This window comes from Fundulus heteroclitus, chromosome 11, assembly GCF_011125445.2.
Source record: "Fundulus heteroclitus isolate FHET01 chromosome 11, MU-UCD_Fhet_4.1, whole genome shotgun sequence".
Classification (NCBI taxonomy): domain Eukaryota; kingdom Metazoa; phylum Chordata; class Actinopteri; order Cyprinodontiformes; family Fundulidae; genus Fundulus; species Fundulus heteroclitus.
In genome coordinates, this window is record NC_046371.1 from 9932633 (window position 1) to 9949390 (window position 16758).

A 16758-nucleotide genomic window follows, 5' to 3' on the forward strand; every position below is an offset into this window, starting at 1 on the left:
TTTTTTCTTCTTCATTTGGACTAAATTATGTTATTTTCATGTCTTTTAGTCCATGTGAGCAGGAATGTGTATCGAGATCAAGAATCCTCGTAAAATATTTTTTTTGCAGTTCCATTCCTGTCCTTTAGGTGGCAGTGTAGATTTCCATCGTTGTTTGTGATGCATTTGGGTGAAATCAGAAATGATAAAATTAGACATGACAGTCATAATTAATGTAATATCGAATGTTAGGCGCTAAATTCAATTCCTCTTGTGCAAAACCCATGCATATTAACAATTAGTACGCTATTAAAACGACATTTTTAAAGTCGTTACTTTTTTTAGAATCCAATTTCATGAATGGAAGAAAAACAATAGAAAGTAGGTGTGTTCAAAGAGTGGCCCAGGGGTCATTTGTGGCCCCCAAACGGAATTTCAAGAAAGATTTGGTTCGTATAGATGGAAATTTTTTTTGTTTTCAATGAGGGCAACATTATTGCAGACAACTTGAAATTTTACAATTAAATGTTATGTATAACACAAAACATGTATCTTTTAATAACCACACTTTTTACATTCTCTTTAATTTCTTAGTAAATAGAACTACAAGTTATCCAATGACTTTTACTTAAATGCAGACCTTGGTATATTAAAACCTAATTGGAATTTATTTGTTAAAATTAGGTAACTACAGGTGGTTTACATTGTTGTTTGGTTGTAATTTATTTTTACGTATTTTTTTTATTATTTTTTTTGGCCCTCTAATGCTCTTGAATTGACCATTTCTGCCCACAAGCCGAAACGTTTGGACACCCCGGACATAGAGAATGGATAAAATAATTTTTCATTGCATTGTCCAGATTTTAAATCATTCGAAGCAACGCAAATTTCTCGTTTCGATGCTTGCGTTTACGCGTTGAATTTACGAGCCTTGAATGCAACATTCTTTTATGACGATCTTGAGCGCATGCGCCGTGTCCTATTAGAATGGGCTAACTGTTAGCGCTGTTAAAAAATACGTGGCAGGGGGATTTCAACATGGAGGTAGCTGCAGTGGTTGCCCTGACTCTGCTGTTGGGTGCGCTGGTTATTCTGGTCGCTTTGGCGGTCGGGAGGCGGAAAGAGGAGCTGAAGGAGGAAGCGGAGCAGGCTGCGGAGACTTCAGGTGAGAGAACCGCGGAGCTCATGTAGCCGGAGTCGGCAAGCGAGCGCCGACTGGCTGCCTTCTCCGTCCGAGTCGACTTCAATTAATTATTTAATTAATTCACCATGTAAAAAAAATGAGATTCACGATTTATTCATTTGAGTGGACTCAGAGAGAAAAAAGAAGCTAGAAACTTAAGTTTGAGTCACCTGCTGCTGGCCAATAGCTAGGCGTTTTATTGACGGACCAATGAGAGCGGAGCTTTCTGCTGCGTGACAGCTCGGTTTCATTCATGACAAAGTTCACAAAGACGTGTAATTAATTTGGAGAAATACGAGCATGCCAAATCAAATGTAGTCCTAAACAAGGGCAGGAGAGACTTGTTTATTCACTTTTTTAATTTGTTACATTGGAAAGTTTTTAAGGTTTTATCTATTTTTATCATGACTTTATTAATTTAGATTGTGGTTATATTACTGGCATTTAGGTTTGATTCTATACAGGATTCGTTTTTTTTAAAGTCTTAAAAGTGTAACTACAGATAAAATAACATGAACTTACCAACACAGAAGCCACTCTAAATAACTTGTTTTTTTATCATCTATATTTTCAATGCAGTGTGAGAAAATACAGCATGAAATGTTGTGATTTATTTCCATGTCCCATCCCATGTCCAGTTGTCCATGCATCTAGCCTGTCTCTGCATCCATCCGTCCATCTGCCCATCATCCTTCTGTTTCCTGTCGTCAGTCCACTCTATTTCTTACTGTCTGGCTTCTTTTTCAGGTTAAACTTTGACCGGTTTTCAAATAACACCCATATTTAGGGAGTTTAGATGTGACAAAGCAACGCAAAGTTGTTGTTCATGGATATTTAATTGTTTGTTAGCATTTTGTTTCCTTTCATGTCTACTTTCAAATAAAGACCGCTGCAACAAAATGATCCTCTTGTCCAAAAGCCTAAACATAAAAGTAGAACATTGACTATTTTCATTCTCTAATGCTCTAAGCAGGTATGCGTTATGTCTCCTTTAAATTGATTTGCTTTTACAAAAGGTCACTTTTCATTTGTATCGTCTGTATACATTTATAGGTGAATCAAAACTTAATTCAGACACTCCTTACCTGTGACCTGATTGGGGGGGGGGGGGGGTCCTAGAGGCTAGTTGGAGGCTTTATCCATTTCTTCTTTCAAGATATGAAACATTTTTAGGGTTAAAACATATAATATTCTTATTAATGCAAAGAGATAATAGATATAACATTCAGTAACATTATGATACATTTTCCTTGTGTTAGAAAATATCTGTGCTGCTCTTAAACCGCTACGAAACCAACTCTGGTGGCTTGTCTACCTTCAGCTATTTCCATTTCCGGTTTCCCTCCATCTGTCTTGTTTTTTTTTTTGCATTTAATGCATAAGAAAACCTGGAGTTTTTATGTTTTAAACTTAGAGCCTGCCAAAATAGCCATTAAACATGTTTCTTACTTTTTGTTGTGCTCCAGCTGACGCCAGTGCTGCGAAGGGCCCAACGTCCAAGAAGCAGAAGCAAGAGAAGCAGCGGAGCCGCAAAGACAAAGCAGCACAGCACAGCTTCAGCCATCCGCTGCTGGCGGCGTCACTCAAGGTAGACTGGAAACGCTATCAACGCAAAGACGTCCATCAGTCGTCCTTCATGCTCGTCTTTGTAGATTAAAATAACTCGTTTACAAAAAGACATTTAGTAAAGTCCCAACAGCAGCCTTCAAAACTGGTAACTTCATGATTTCACCACAACAGGGTTTGTATCAGAATATGATAGTTTATCCTCCATTATGCAAATATTAGTAGATTATGGTTGTAAAGCACTTCCTTCCTCACGGACTAAACCAAAACATTAAAGACTCACTAGGGATGGGTACTAAAACCCGGTATCATAGCGGACCGACAAGCTTCAGCCTTGTCAGTATTGGGTACTGTGGACTCAGCGAACTGTGCTCACACTGTCAGGGGTGCGGGTCCGTGCAAAAATGTGGGGTTTAAGTTCGTATTGAACTTTTCAGGGAGACTCCAACTCAAACAACGCTTTATTACCAATTACTATGTTTTAATTATGCCGTTTAAAACAAACAAGAAATGGATGTTGTAGTTTCATAATTAATGAAGTCGTAAGCTTGACGCTCTTCTTTTCCCCTCTGTAATCCACTTCTTGGTTAAAAATAACCAAACAGGATCCTCTCCGTTAGGTTGAACCATTTACTTGAAAAATATAAATGATACAGGTATGAAATATCCAGCAAAAATAAAAGAAGTTTAGGAGAAATGTGAACGAGGTCAAAAAACTGTGTGACTCCGCTCCTCACTAACCTGAAGCCGAAGCCACACCCCTAATACTAAATATGCACATTTGTTCCTTTTACTGTCTTGTATATAAATTGTAATTTATCAATAATCCTTTTTATCTTAACTTAAACAGAATTTGGGCTCCTACAAATGTGTTGGCTATGAATTATTTGCACATTTAATACGGGGCTTCTAGACGGCCCAAAAGGGCAACGTCTTCTATCTTGGGCAGGTCAGTTTCTTTAGTAATATATACAATTATAGAACACATATTTATTTAAGTTAATTTTAAAAGTCTCGTCTCTCATTGTTTGATTTCTCGCCCTTTTTGTTTGTGTAACCACTGTTCTAGTTTTCCCCTATGAACAGCGCCTAGATTCTCTGACCTACACTCTATCAAATACTTTACAATGAGTAAATAGTGTATTAAATGGCAACGGTGTGTGTTGTTAATAGAGTGCGTAACTGAGCACAAAAGCAAGGCTAAAATAACTATAACTAAGACCTAAATGTAGTGCGACTTGGACCTTATACTAAAATAAGAAAGCAAAATGATAAAGTGGAAAACGTACCAGTTTAATAAATCATACTGGTCAGTAATGAACCAAGGGCAAAGTACAGTTAACTTTAATTACCACACTTAGTGTACTGTTTGGTCTCCGAACTGTTCAAAACCACCCTTTAAACCAGTCTTATACATAAAAACAAAAACCAAGGCTGAATGAATCAAACTGGTGGTATCAACCACACCATTCAGTTCCCGGAATGAGTAAAACCGTCCATTAGTCTTATTAACGTTGCAGGCCTGAAGGGACTCGGTTAGCATTCATCCTCAGAATAGCAGTTCCAATGATGGCGGCTCCCAGAACAAACACGAGGCATGGGTTACTCACCCCACCATGGATTACCAGTTTCAAACAAACGGTAACAAAAGGCTCCGACTCCGGTCCAACCGTCCATTCCAGCCCACGAGCGTGGTTCGGATCTGCAGCTCCAAAATCCAGCAAAACGTTGAGCGAGGTCCGGCTATGCGGCTCCAAAATCCAGCAAAAACTCCCAGAAAAAAAATTCGTAGCTCCAACTGGTTAGCTAAAAATAAAAACAGTCCAAAGCGGCAAAGAGCCAGCCTAGTCCATGAACAGCCGCCGGCCGAGTGCCAGTACGCAGCAGCGAACACGTAAACAGTCATCCAGTTCCCACCCCCGGCCCATCACAACCAATCAAATTGCTTAAACTTGATTTTGCCCTTGACTGACCAGTAGGGTGAAGACAAGTAAAGTTGATGCATTTACTGACGGTAGTAAATAACAAATATTAGCAAACGCTACATTTACTGCATGTTTTAAACCAGCAGAAAATACATATATGCACTATACTGTTATGGACTTTTACGGTGTGTAAAACCTCCAATATGTGAGTGTAGAACATTGACTAAGTTAAGTAAAATGTGACTATTATTGTTTAAAGGGAAAATGTCTACAATGCATTGTATCTAAGAAAATGTTTAAGAAGCATGGGAGAAAAGAGTTATATATATATGTATATATAACCTGAGGGTTACATCCTCCCCCTTCTAAAAGTCCAGATGCCCTCATCGGACTATCTGTGCATAACAAATCAATTTACCCGTAGGTGGCTAAATTACTTGTCAGAAAACCCCAGCTAAACTACAGGACGCACACAATGGACCAGAGGGACATGGCTCCTCCTTCCCATGGTGATTCTCACTCCACGATGTACTATCACAAACGGCTTGTCAATGGAATGTCCAGGCTTGTCATAACTGAGCCGAATGACTGGTTTAATCTCTCGACGTGACTGATGATCACCGAGGGGCTCTGCATTGCTTTCAGACTGACTAGCTAAAGGACGCGCTTCCCCAGCTAGACCTGTGTCCGCCACAGGGTCATCAGGCAGTTGCCTAACCTCTGGTTCCTCCTCAGCCTCTGAGAAGGTAACAGCACTCATAGGCTCTGTCGGACAAGCACTGTTTGAAGCTGTTGGGTCTGTAATTACGGCAGACTCTTGTCGGTTGAAGTGATCTGCAAGGAGATCGAGTGCTTGGGAAACAGACTCTCTTTGAGCAGTGGATAGGTACCACAGATCGTCTTCCTCTGCCTCAGACATAATTTCCTTGTCAGTACTTTGCATTGCACTGTCATCATGCGTGTTGGTCTTGGTCTCTGCTGAGGACCTTGTTTCTGGTCGGTGGTACTCTGGTTTCTCTTCATGATTAACAGGGAACCGAACCAGCTGTCCAATAGGTAGCAGATGGTCACGATGTAAAGTTTTGACAACAACTCTGCCTTTTTCTGACTTTACCTTGTAAACCGGCAGGCTTGGCAATTTTTCAACCACTGTATAGGGGCTTGAGTTCCACTTGTCTCCAAGTTTATTCTTGCCAGGCACGCCGGTAGCTCGAATAAGTACTCTGTCTCCTGGTTCCAGAACTTGATTTCTTACTCTTGTGTCATAGTATCTTTTGTTGCGCTGATGGTTCTTGTCTGCAACTTCTTGCGCCAGTTTGTAAGCCTTTTGCAACTCTGCTTTTAGCTTTTCAACATATTGAAGGTAACTTTGGTGGTCTTTATCATCTGGAGACGTTCCAAAGCATAAGTCAATGGGCAGACGAGCCTCACGACCAAACATGAGGTAGTATGGTGAGTAACTGGTAGCGTCGTTTCGCGTACAATTGTAAGCGTGAACCAGCAAACTGATATGTTGACTCCACTTTTGCTTTTGAGAGGGATTGAGCGTGCCCAGCATAGATAGGAGTGTGCGGTTAAAACGCTCCGGTTGTGGGTCACCCTGGGGGTGATAAGGAGTGGTCCTAGACTTCTTTATGCCCAACATCTGTAGAAGGTCTTTGATTAACCTGCTCTCAAAATCACGCCCTTGATCCGAGTGAATCCTCGCAGGCAGCCCGTAGTGAACAAAGAACTTCTCAACCAAAATCTTGGCAACGGTTGAGGCTTTTTGATCTTTGCTGATGTAGGCCTGGGCATATCGGGTGAAATGGTCTGTGACCACGAGAACATTGGACACTCCCTTCGAATCAGGCTCAATAGATAAAAAATCTATGCAAACTAGGTCGAGAGGGCCACTGCTTGTAATTTGGTTTAGTGGTGCAGCCCGTTGAGGTAGGGTCTTGCGGGCAACACACCTGCCACAATTCCTGATGTAGTCTGTAACATCGGAGACCATCTTGGGCCAGAAAAATCTGTCTCTCAGTAACTCAACTGTGCGATCAACTCCAAGGTGCCCTGACTCATCGTGAAGAGCTCTGAGTACTTGTGGTCTGAACTGAGTTGGGAGAACAAGTTGTAAGTTCTGGAGGCCTGAAGGTCTGGAAACTTTTCGGTGTAACAAGCCATCTTTCATCAGGAGTTTTGAACTTTCCTTTTGCAGAAGCAATAACTCAGGATGTTTGTTTGTGGGCCAGACCCCAACCTGAACTGCTTTCTTGGCAGGACCTATTACAGGGTCTAGGTCTTGTGCTTGGGCCAGCTCCACTTTGCTTAGTCTCTCCATAGGACTGAACTGCAGGTGAGTAAAACAAGCATATGCGTCAGGAACAGCACTTGGCTTGGCCCCCAGTTGGTCAATAAACCGTTCTGGATGCTCTGAGGACTGAGTTCTGTCCACAGGGTGGAAAAGAGCTTTAACTCCCGAGGGGGGTATTATTCTCCAGCCGCGTTCACCATCTATGGCATTTCTGGACAACCAATCAGCATCCACGTTGTCTCGGCCGGGTTTGTATTGGATGTCGAAGTTGTAAGTGGTGAGGGCGGCTAGCCACCTATGACCTGTTGCATTCAACTTGGCGGTTTTGAGTACGTAAGTGAGGGGATTATTATCTGTCCTCACAGTGAAGCGGGCCCCATAAAGATAATCATGGAACTTATCCACGACTGCCCACTTCAACGCCAAGAATTCTAGTTGGTGAACAGGGTAGTTTCTCTCTGACTGGCTCAATTTGCGACTAGCAAATGCAACAGGGCGTACGCCATCAGAGTGCTCCTGGTTAAGGACCGCTCCAAGCCCGTCAAGACTGGCATCAACATGAAGGATGTACGGCTTTGTTGGGTCCGCAAAGGCCAAGACTGGGGCATGAGTGAGGCACTGAATAATTTTTTTAAATGCCTCAGTGCATTCAGGCGTCCATCGCTCGCCAAATGGCTGAGAGGGGTGATAGTATGGTGTGACAAAGCCCTCATTTTTCTTTTGTTTCCTTTGTGTTGGTGGGTACCCCTTTGTAAGGTCTGTGAGGGGCCTGACTATGGCAGAGTAGTTGGCGATGAACTTGCGGTAATAACCGCAGAACCCTAAAAAGGACTGCAGTGATTTTAGGTTCACTGGAGGTTCCCACTTTGCCACTGCATTTATCTTGTCAGGGTCTGTTGCGACGCCAGCGGCGGACACAATGTGACCAACGTATTTGACTTGGGGTTGGCAAAATTGGCACTTATCAATGGACAGCTTTAAACCTTGTTCTCTCAGGCGGTCGAGCACTTTCAGAAGGCGCTCTTCATGCTCTTCTAGAGTACGACCAAACACAATAAGATCATCGAGGTAGACGAGACACTGGAGGAGATTCATATCGCCTACTGCCTTCTCCATTAATCGCTGGAATGTCGCAGGGGCACCTGTGATCCCTTGAGGCATGCGTTCGAACTGGTAGAAACCCAAGGGGCAAATGAACGCAGTTTTTTCTTTGTCTTCTTCTGCCATTTCAATTTGATAATAGCCACTGCGAAGGTCGAGCACAGAGAACCAGCGACTCCCAGTGAGGCAGGCCAAAGCATCGTCTATTCTCGGAAGTGTGTATTGGTCTGGTACGGTTCTGGAATTAAGTGTGCGGTAATCAATGCACATTCGAATTTTGCCAGTTTTCTTTCTTGCGATTACTATTGGTGAGGCATATGGTGAACGAGATTCTTTAATTATGCCAGCAGCAAGAAGCTCTTGTAAATGTCGGCGGACATCATCAATGTCTGCGGGAGCCAGGCGCCTTACCCGTTCTCGAAATGGTCTAGAATCTTTTAATCGGATGTGGTGTTCAACCCCTTTTGCAAGTCCAACATCCCATTCAGTCAGAGAGAATACTTCTGGTCGCTCAGCCAACTTATGTGATAGTCTGACTTTCCAGTTTTCAGGAATGGGGGAGTCACCAAAATTGAAGACTGCCGGGTCAAGTCGTTGGTGAGGTACTTGGCTTGGCTGTATCTGGGTGACTATGTCAGCTTTATGGACATGAGCTACGACCGTGCCTTTAGGAAGGGACTTGGGTTTGGCAGTTTCATTTTTCAGGAACAGTGGGAAGTGTTCTGCGTCCATGTCTATGGACAAAAGCACACTTGAGGGCATTAGTACCCCTGCCGGAAGGGATCTGGTAACAGGTGTCTCTATCACCAGTATGCTGTCCTCCAGAGATTCTGAGCAGGATACCTTACACATAGCTGTACGTCCAGAACCAGGGGGTATAGTAAGAGGCCCAGGTCCAACCCATTTCACAAAAGCTGCTGCTTTGTTTGGGGTCACAGGTGACATTTGGATGGGCTGTGTGCGTACCCGCATAGTTTGTGCCAGATTGTTGCTCTTTGATCCCATTTGGGACTGTGGCTCATGAATGAAAGTCCGTGCATTTGTGCCAATAATCACAGGCTGCTGTTCGGGACCATTCGGTTCCGGGCAGACTAAGGCTAAGACTGTCCGGGACCCACCTTTTACAATATCCTCTGGAAACTGTACTTGAGCAGCGATAAACCCTTTGTAGGGGTAACTGTTCTGGCCAAGACCCCAAAGGTCTAGGCTCGAAATGGGGTGTAATGGTAAGTGAGATAGGTGTTGGGTATACCAACCCTCAAATACAATAGAAACAGTAGAACCACTGTCCATTAATGCATCACAAGGCTGGCCTTCAATGATAATTCGGCCTACTGTTGGTGCTCCAATGAGACCTGTAGGAATTTGGTTGGGTGTGGGAGGACCAACGTGGCTCACAGTGACTTGGCCACCTTTTCTTTCTGGCTCTGAAAACCGTGAGCTGGTTCCCTTTTGATTTTGTTGCAATTTTTGCATTGACTGAATTAGTTTTCGGATGACCTTGGAAGAGTTTTCAGGACAAGTGCAATTGGTGGCGATGTGGCCATCTTCGCCACAACGGTAGCAAAATACATTCGAACCCTCTCTGGCAAACTTTGTGGGTTCTCTACCTTTTCGCCAAGAATTCCTTTGGCTCCTCCCCTGAGGTACGGGAGCCGTGGGTGGTGTAGCTTGTTGACTGAGCTGGTGTTGGAGACTAAGAACTTGTTCTTTTAACACATTCATCTCAGGATTAGAACGGGCGGCAGCAGCTTGTGGCACTCCTCCAATTATGTGAGGGCTATCTTGTCCTTTTACTGTTAGCTGCTGCACTTGGCTTCGAAGCTCCTTTATCTGATCCTTGAGGGCATCCATTTCAGAGAGCTTTGGTGTCTTTATGTCTGCTGCACCGACTTGCCGCACACTGGTAGTATGCCGCCTTAGCATTTTCTGATCCTCATCTGCACGTATCTCACTTAGCAGTGCCATGAAGGATGGGGGATTGTGAAGTCGTTCTTTTAGCCGCAGCTGCAACAGCATAATGTCAGACTCAACAGCACCCCGTAACAGCTGCTCAGCTCGTGCACGGTCTCTTAGGGCAGGGGGAACCCCACCCTTTTGAACAGCTTTGGTGAGAGCTTTTTCCAGCCTTCTAACAAAATCTGAAAGTCTTTCATTTGGGTTTTGCTGCATAGATCTGAAGGCAAAATATAGGTCTTCACCTGACTCTGTTGTGCCAAATACATTTTCAATTGCCTCCAAGAATCTTTGAGGGGGTGTATCTGGATCATTGCAGCGTAAAGCTTGTATTATTTCAAGTGCTGGCCCCTTTACACTCTCAACAATCCTCTTCCGCTTCTCCTTGACAGAACAATCACATTCATCGAGCATTAATTGTGCCTGCTCCAACCAGTTCTCGAGTGTCTCTTCCCCAGCAGGGGTGGGAGTAACTCCAGAGAAAACCCGTAGTCGGCGAAACGCATTGTTCTCCTGTGGGGGTCTCACTTTTTCCAACAGTTCTCCAACAGCCCGGATAATAGATGAAGGGTGTTCCTGTTTCAGGTTTGACTCTTGGGAAAGCAAAGGCTCAATGTCTGCTAATGTTTTTCCTTCACTTTCAAGTAGTCTTTTTAGTTTTATGGTAAACTCGTCTGTTTTTTCAGCAGGTTCAGTAAGCAAAGTTAGCTTCCATGGTAATTCACCTGTGTGGGGAAATATTTCTGGAGGTGCTTTGCTAGGGTCGACTGGGTTGCGACACTCACACAGCAGTATGTCAGTATTCAGTTTAGGGACAGATTTTTGGGCTCGGACACGTACTCTGCCGAAAGCTTTAACTGTCTCCATTAACTCTTCAACATCAGCAACACTGGTGTTCATGGGAACTCCACTCACAACAACTGCATGAGCTGGATTTACATTTGATTCGCTGCACCAGGTCTGAAGCTCTAATGGTGGTAGTGAGAGGGATGAGTTGGCCATTTTGGGGAGATTATAATTCTTCTAGTCTTGATTGTAGGACAGTTACTCGGTCTAAAATCGCAGCGGTGCCTCCATTTTATGTAACCACTGTTCTAGTTTTCCCCTATGAACAGCGCCTAGATTCTCTGACCTACACTCTATCAAATACTTTACAATGAGTAAATAGTGTATTAAATGGCAACGGTGTGTGTTGTTAATAGAGTGCGTAACTGAGCACAAAAGCAAGGCTAAAATAACTATAACTAAGACCTAAATGTAGTGCGACTTGGACCTTATACTAAAATAAGAAAGCAAAATGATAAAGTGGAAAACGTACCAGTTTAATAAATCATACTGGTCAGTAATGAACCAAGGGCAAAGTACAGTTAACTTTAATTACCACACTTAGTGTACTGTTTGGTCTCCGAACTGTTCAAAACCACCCTTTAAACCAGTCTTATACATAAAAACAAAAACCAAGGCTGAATGAATCAAACTGGTGGTATCAACCACACCATTCAGTTCCCGGAATGAGTAAAACCGTCCATTAGTCTTATTAACGTTGCAGGCCTGAAGGGACTCGGTTAGCATTCATCCTCAGAATAGCAGTTCCAATGATGGCGGCTCCCAGAACAAACACGAGGCATGGGTTACTCACCCCACCATGGATTACCAGTTTCAAACAAACGGTAACAAAAGGCTCCGACTCCGGTCCAACCGTCCATTCCAGCCCACGAGCGTGGTTCGGATCTGCAGCTCCAAAATCCAGCAAAACGTTGAGCGAGGTCCGGCTATGCGGCTCCAAAATCCAGCAAAAACTCCCAGAAAAAAAATTCGTAGCTCCAACTGGTTAGCTAAAAATAAAAACAGTCCAAAGCGGCAAAGAGCCAGCCTAGTCCATGAACAGCCGCCGGCCGAGTGCCAGTACGCAGCAGCGAACACGTAAACAGTCATCCAGTTCCCACCCCCGGCCCATCACAACCAATCAAATTGCTTAAACTTGATTTTGCCCTTGACTGACCAGTAGGGTGAAGACAAGTAAAGTTGATGCATTTACTGACGGTAGTAAATAACAAATATTAGCAAACGCTACATTTACTGCATGTTTTAAACCAGCAGAAAATACATATATGCACTATACTGTTATGGACTTTTACGGTGTGTAAAACCTCCAATATGTGAGTGTAGAACATTGACTAAGTTAAGTAAAATGTGACTATTATTGTTTAAAGGGAAAATGTCTACAATGCATTGTATCTAAGAAAATGTTTAAGAAGCATGGGAGAAAAGAGTTATATATATATATGTATATATAACCTGAGGGTTACATTTGATTAAAAACAAAACAAAAAAGGTATCGTTAAAGTACCGAGTCAATGAGGAGTATCGTTAATAGTAGTAATATCGATAAATCCATATCGATGCCCGTCCCTCAGACTCACACGGTCACAGAGAAACTTATAATCTATCAAACATGACGATCCAGTTCAACCTCCCCAGTCCTCCACTCTAGGATCCTGAAACTCTGGGATCATGAACTAATTTCAAATCCTTCAAGTGTGCCTATATTTTTAAACACCAGCTTAACATTAAAATAATCATCATCTGACTGTTCTCTGCAGGACCCCTTCCACTTTTTGCAGTGTTTCCATTATTATTACCGTAATATGGGTTAATTAGTAGCCTTCCTGTCAAAAAATATCTGAAGCGGACACTTTAGAGATGCTCGGTGCAGTGTGTGTGTTTGACAACATGAGTTAGAAGGTGTTGGAGGCTTTTGTTATCCAAGCATAGATGTTTAATCTCTGTTTAATGTAGTCCAGTTTGGATATGATATAGTCTGCATGTGTGCTCTTCAGGGCCATAGCGGAAATGTGACGTGCCTCGATTTCAGCAGCAACGGGAAATACTTGGCGTCGTGCGCCGATGACCGCACCGTCCGCATCTGGAGCACCAAAGACTTCCTGGAGCGGGAACACAAGTGTCTGAGAGCCAACGTGGAGCTGGATCACGCCACGCTGGTCCGCTTCAGCCCAGACTCCAGGTTCTCCTCCCTCCTCCTATCCAAACTGTATTTTTCTCTCTCATGGAAAGCTCTTTAAACTTTAAATGCTGGCACAACTTGTGTAACTGGCTGGAAACGACGGCTTCACCTTTTAGTGAACGTTGTGCCTCTTTCAACACACTCAAGCATAAAGTTAAACATCATTGTGGTCATAAGTGATCAAATCCTTGTTAAATTCTTTAGAAGTTAACCATAAGACAGTAAAAGAAATATCTTAGTACTTACTAAAGATACGTAAATACTGGCCTTCTGTGTAAAAAGTAATTGCTCCTCTGGACCCTAATAAGTGGTTGTGCCAAAATGACTTCAACAGCCACCATCAAGTTATTATTATTATTATTATTATTATTATTATTATTATTATTATTATTATTATTATTATTATTGGATCATGAACGTGGCTCTTAACTGGGTTGCGTGAGGCTGGCAGTGTGTTGGATGTTAATTCGGGTTCTTTTGTGACCTCCTGGATGAGGCGTTAAAGGACCCATGGAGTAATTTCTGTAGGCCAGCCATTCCTAAGAAAATTTCCCACTGTTCCGTGTATTCTCCAGTTGTGGATTATGGTTCTTGCGGCGATTCTCTGGCGTTCCATAAACTCAGAAATGGCTTTGTAATCCTCTCCAGACTGATAGATAAAAAGTAATTTCAGTAATTTCTTGCCATTATATCTGGACATTATGTGTCGCTTGTATAGATTTATTTGCCTACTTCGTGTTGTCAGACAGGTTCAGGTCAGTCAGTAATCAGATCGGGTGTTCATCACAGTTAATTCATGATTTAACAAGGTAATTATTTTTCCACTCAGGGTCAAATTGGTTTGTTTGTTTTTTGTTTGTTTTTCATTTAATAAATGAAATCATCATTTTTATTTGCCCTGGTTGTCATGGTCTTTGAATAATTGATTCTAAAACATTTAAGTATGACCAAAAAGGAGGGAATCAGCCAGCAGGGACATCCATTTATTCACAAAAGATGCTGAAACCTTCGGCGACGGCGTGTTTTTCTCCTGCAGGGCGTTCATCACCTGGCTCGCCAATGGCGACGCTATCCGCATCTTCAAAATGATCAAGAAGGACGACGGGACGTTCAGCTTCAAGGCCGCCTCGGAGGACTTCCCCCAGAAACACAAGGCCCCGATAGTCAACATCGGCATCGCAGAGACGGGTGCGGGACTCACAGCGGGAGGCGGGGCTTCGTACAGTCATGGAGATCCTAATAGTTTGTTCTCCTTCTGCAGGGAAGTTCATCATGAGTGCCTCCACAGACACCACCATCCTCATCTGGGACCTGAAAGGAGAGCTGCTGGCCTCCATCAACACTAATCAGATGACCAATTCTTATGCCGCCGTCTCCCCCTGTGGCAGGTCAGCCTCCACCCAACAAACCAGCCTTTCTATCTGAAACATGTCTTGATGCTCTCGTTTAGATTCACGCTGAGAAGAAGCGAGACTTTCTGCTCTCACCACGCTGCCTCCGTCCCCAGGTTTGTAGCGTCCTGCGGCTTCACTCCCGATGTGAAGGTTTGGGAGGTTTGCTTCGGAAAAGGCGGGGAGTTCAGAGAGGTTGCCAGAGCGTTCGACCTGAAGGGCCATTCTGCAGGCGTTCATGCGTTTGCCTTTTCCAACGACTCCCACAGGTAATGGATGTTTCTGTTCTGAGCCAATCAGGGAGAGTCTTTGCACTTCACCGTAAAATTAAAGATGCAGTGTTTATAGAAAAACTAAGAAAAAAAATTTTCTTTGTGTTTCTCTCTTCTTAGTTGTCTTTCTTTTTACATTTATTTTATGTATTTATGGAAACTTGTGTCAAAAGACTGAAAGCAATAACGTGTATTGGTAAAAATATGACAGTCATATTCAATAAAGTAGAATATGGGTTCCAGTGACGCTCATTTAAGCAAGAATTACACATACTTTTCATTAAGCTTACATTTCTATAATAAAAATTTATTTTTTATTGATTTGATTTGATATTCTGATCTTAGATGTCGTGTTTTCATTATATCTAAGCAAACAATTCTCGTTTTTAACATAAGGGCTTAAGAAACATCAGTCTGTGAGTAATTAATCTATAGTAGATTTACTTTAATTGCTTTACTGAAACAATTTTTTGATAATATTCTTATTTATTGAATAGGACTGAATAGGGATTCTGAAAATTAAGCATTTCTGGTTCTTTGATCATTTTGCTGCATATTTTTAACAACACTCACTTAAAGTTTCCACAAGCCTGGAATGGCTTCTATCAAACCGTCTTCATCCAAACAAGCTCGATTTGTAAAATCAGGGTTTTATCAGGAAAATATAAAGAAATTTCTTGTTAATTTAAATATTAAACAAAAAAAGCAAGGTAAATGAATTCCAAAAATGTTAAAAAGTCCAGTTGTTTTGTTTTTTAAATGACTTTTTGGATGACTGAGAGTCTTCACTAGCATGGTAAATTAATATAAGTTGTAATGCTGGAGTTTGATTATATTAAATAAGTGTTTTGATTTCTCTGCTATACATCAGTGAGCTGTTTTGTCGTCTTTTGCAGAGTTTCTTTAATGATTGCTCGTTAAGATTGACACAGCTGTGTTTTTTCTTTCCTTTTAAACCAGAATGGTGACCGTGTCCAAAGACGGGTCGTGGAAGCTGTGGAACACCAACGTGGAGTACAAAAAGCAGCAGGATCCGTACCTCCTGAGGACCGTTCCCTGCTCCTCCTCCGACGGCAGCAGGGCGGCCTTGTCTCCGGACGGCCGCGTGGTCGCCATCAGCGACGGCTGCAACGTGGCCATGTTCGACGCCGCCACGGGGAACCTGGAGGAGGAGCTGCACGGCGTCCACAGCGAGGAGATCACCGACCTCAGGTTCGACATCAACAGCCGCTTCCTGGTGTGCTGCGGGGACAAGGCCATCCGAGTGTTTCACAACGCGCCCGGCTACCGGGCCGCCATCAGGGACATGCAGGACATGCTGAAAAAGGCCCAGAACGAGGCCATGAAGCAGAGACTCCAGCAGCAGATCAGCGAGGCTCAGAGCGCTCTGGACACTGCGCTAGCTGCCCCCGCCGAGTGAAGCAACGCACAAAGAGCCGCCCTGGGGGGGGGGGGGTCAACAGCAGTTCTCCTTTTTCTGTCGAGGAAATACTCACATCTGCATGCGGTTTTAATAAAGTGTGTCTTTTTATGGAAGGATTAAAAGCAATGTGTTCAAAGACAGTGTGGTTTTGTTAAAACATTTTCTTGGCCCCATTAACAACAGATTCCTTTACTGCAGGTTGCCAAAAGATAATAATCTAAAAGTTTTCAAAAGGCATTCATTTCTTCTTTTAAATCTAAAAGAAAAGGAAGTTTGACCCAGAAAGTGAAAGAAACCCTTTTTTGCAGAGGTCTCTTGTTCAAGTGGGGTCAGCTGATTACAGAACAACTTCACGCTGTGTGCTCTAAGGTTTTGCTGCAAGAATATCGTTGAAGTTCTATTTAAAGTTTGTAAACATGTAGGGGACACGGCAAACGTGTGAAAGAACCTGCTCTGGTGGGATGTGAAATTGCCCAAATACAGGGAAGAAAAACTCTTGGAGTTTGCAAGACACTTTGGTGAAACATTATGGTGGAAGTATCATGCTGTGGGGTTGCTTTTTTTTTTTTTTTTTTTTTTTTTCCCCAGAAAAAATAAGCTTTCTAGTGTTAATTGGAAAGTGGATGGAGCCAAATACTAGG

At 42.9% G+C, this 16758-nt stretch overlaps 1 protein-coding gene across 1 annotated transcript; it reads left to right on the plus strand.

Moving 5' to 3' along the window:
* The first annotated feature begins 939 nt into the window (after window positions 1-939).
* tbl2 (transducin beta like 2) lies at window positions 940-16253 on the plus strand. The gene is made up of 7 exons (XM_012881472.3): window positions 940-1144; window positions 2629-2750; window positions 12847-13031; window positions 14068-14219; window positions 14293-14419; window positions 14539-14691; window positions 15655-16253. Exons 1-7 carry the CDS (start codon window positions 1018-1020, stop codon window positions 16112-16114), a joined length of 1326 nt encoding a protein of 441 aa, XP_012736926.2. The 5' UTR covers window positions 940-1017; the 3' UTR covers window positions 16115-16253.
* Window positions 16254-16758: the final 505 nt, after the last annotated feature.

What these genes read in the sequence shown, in the direction of transcription:
- tbl2 (XM_012881472.3), top strand. Translation starts at nt 1,018, where the DNA reads ATGGAGGTAGCTGCAGTGGTTGCCCTGACTCTGCTGTTGGGTGCGCTG. An exon ending in GCAGGCTGCGGAGACTTCAG is followed by an intron (nt 1,145 to 2,628) that starts GTGAGAGAACCG and finishes GTTGTGCTCCAG; the next exon opens with CTGACGCCAGTGCTGCGAAG. An exon ending in CATCGGCATCGCAGAGACGG is followed by an intron (nt 14,220 to 14,292) that starts GTGCGGGACTCA and finishes CTCCTTCTGCAG; the next exon opens with GGAAGTTCATCATGAGTGCC.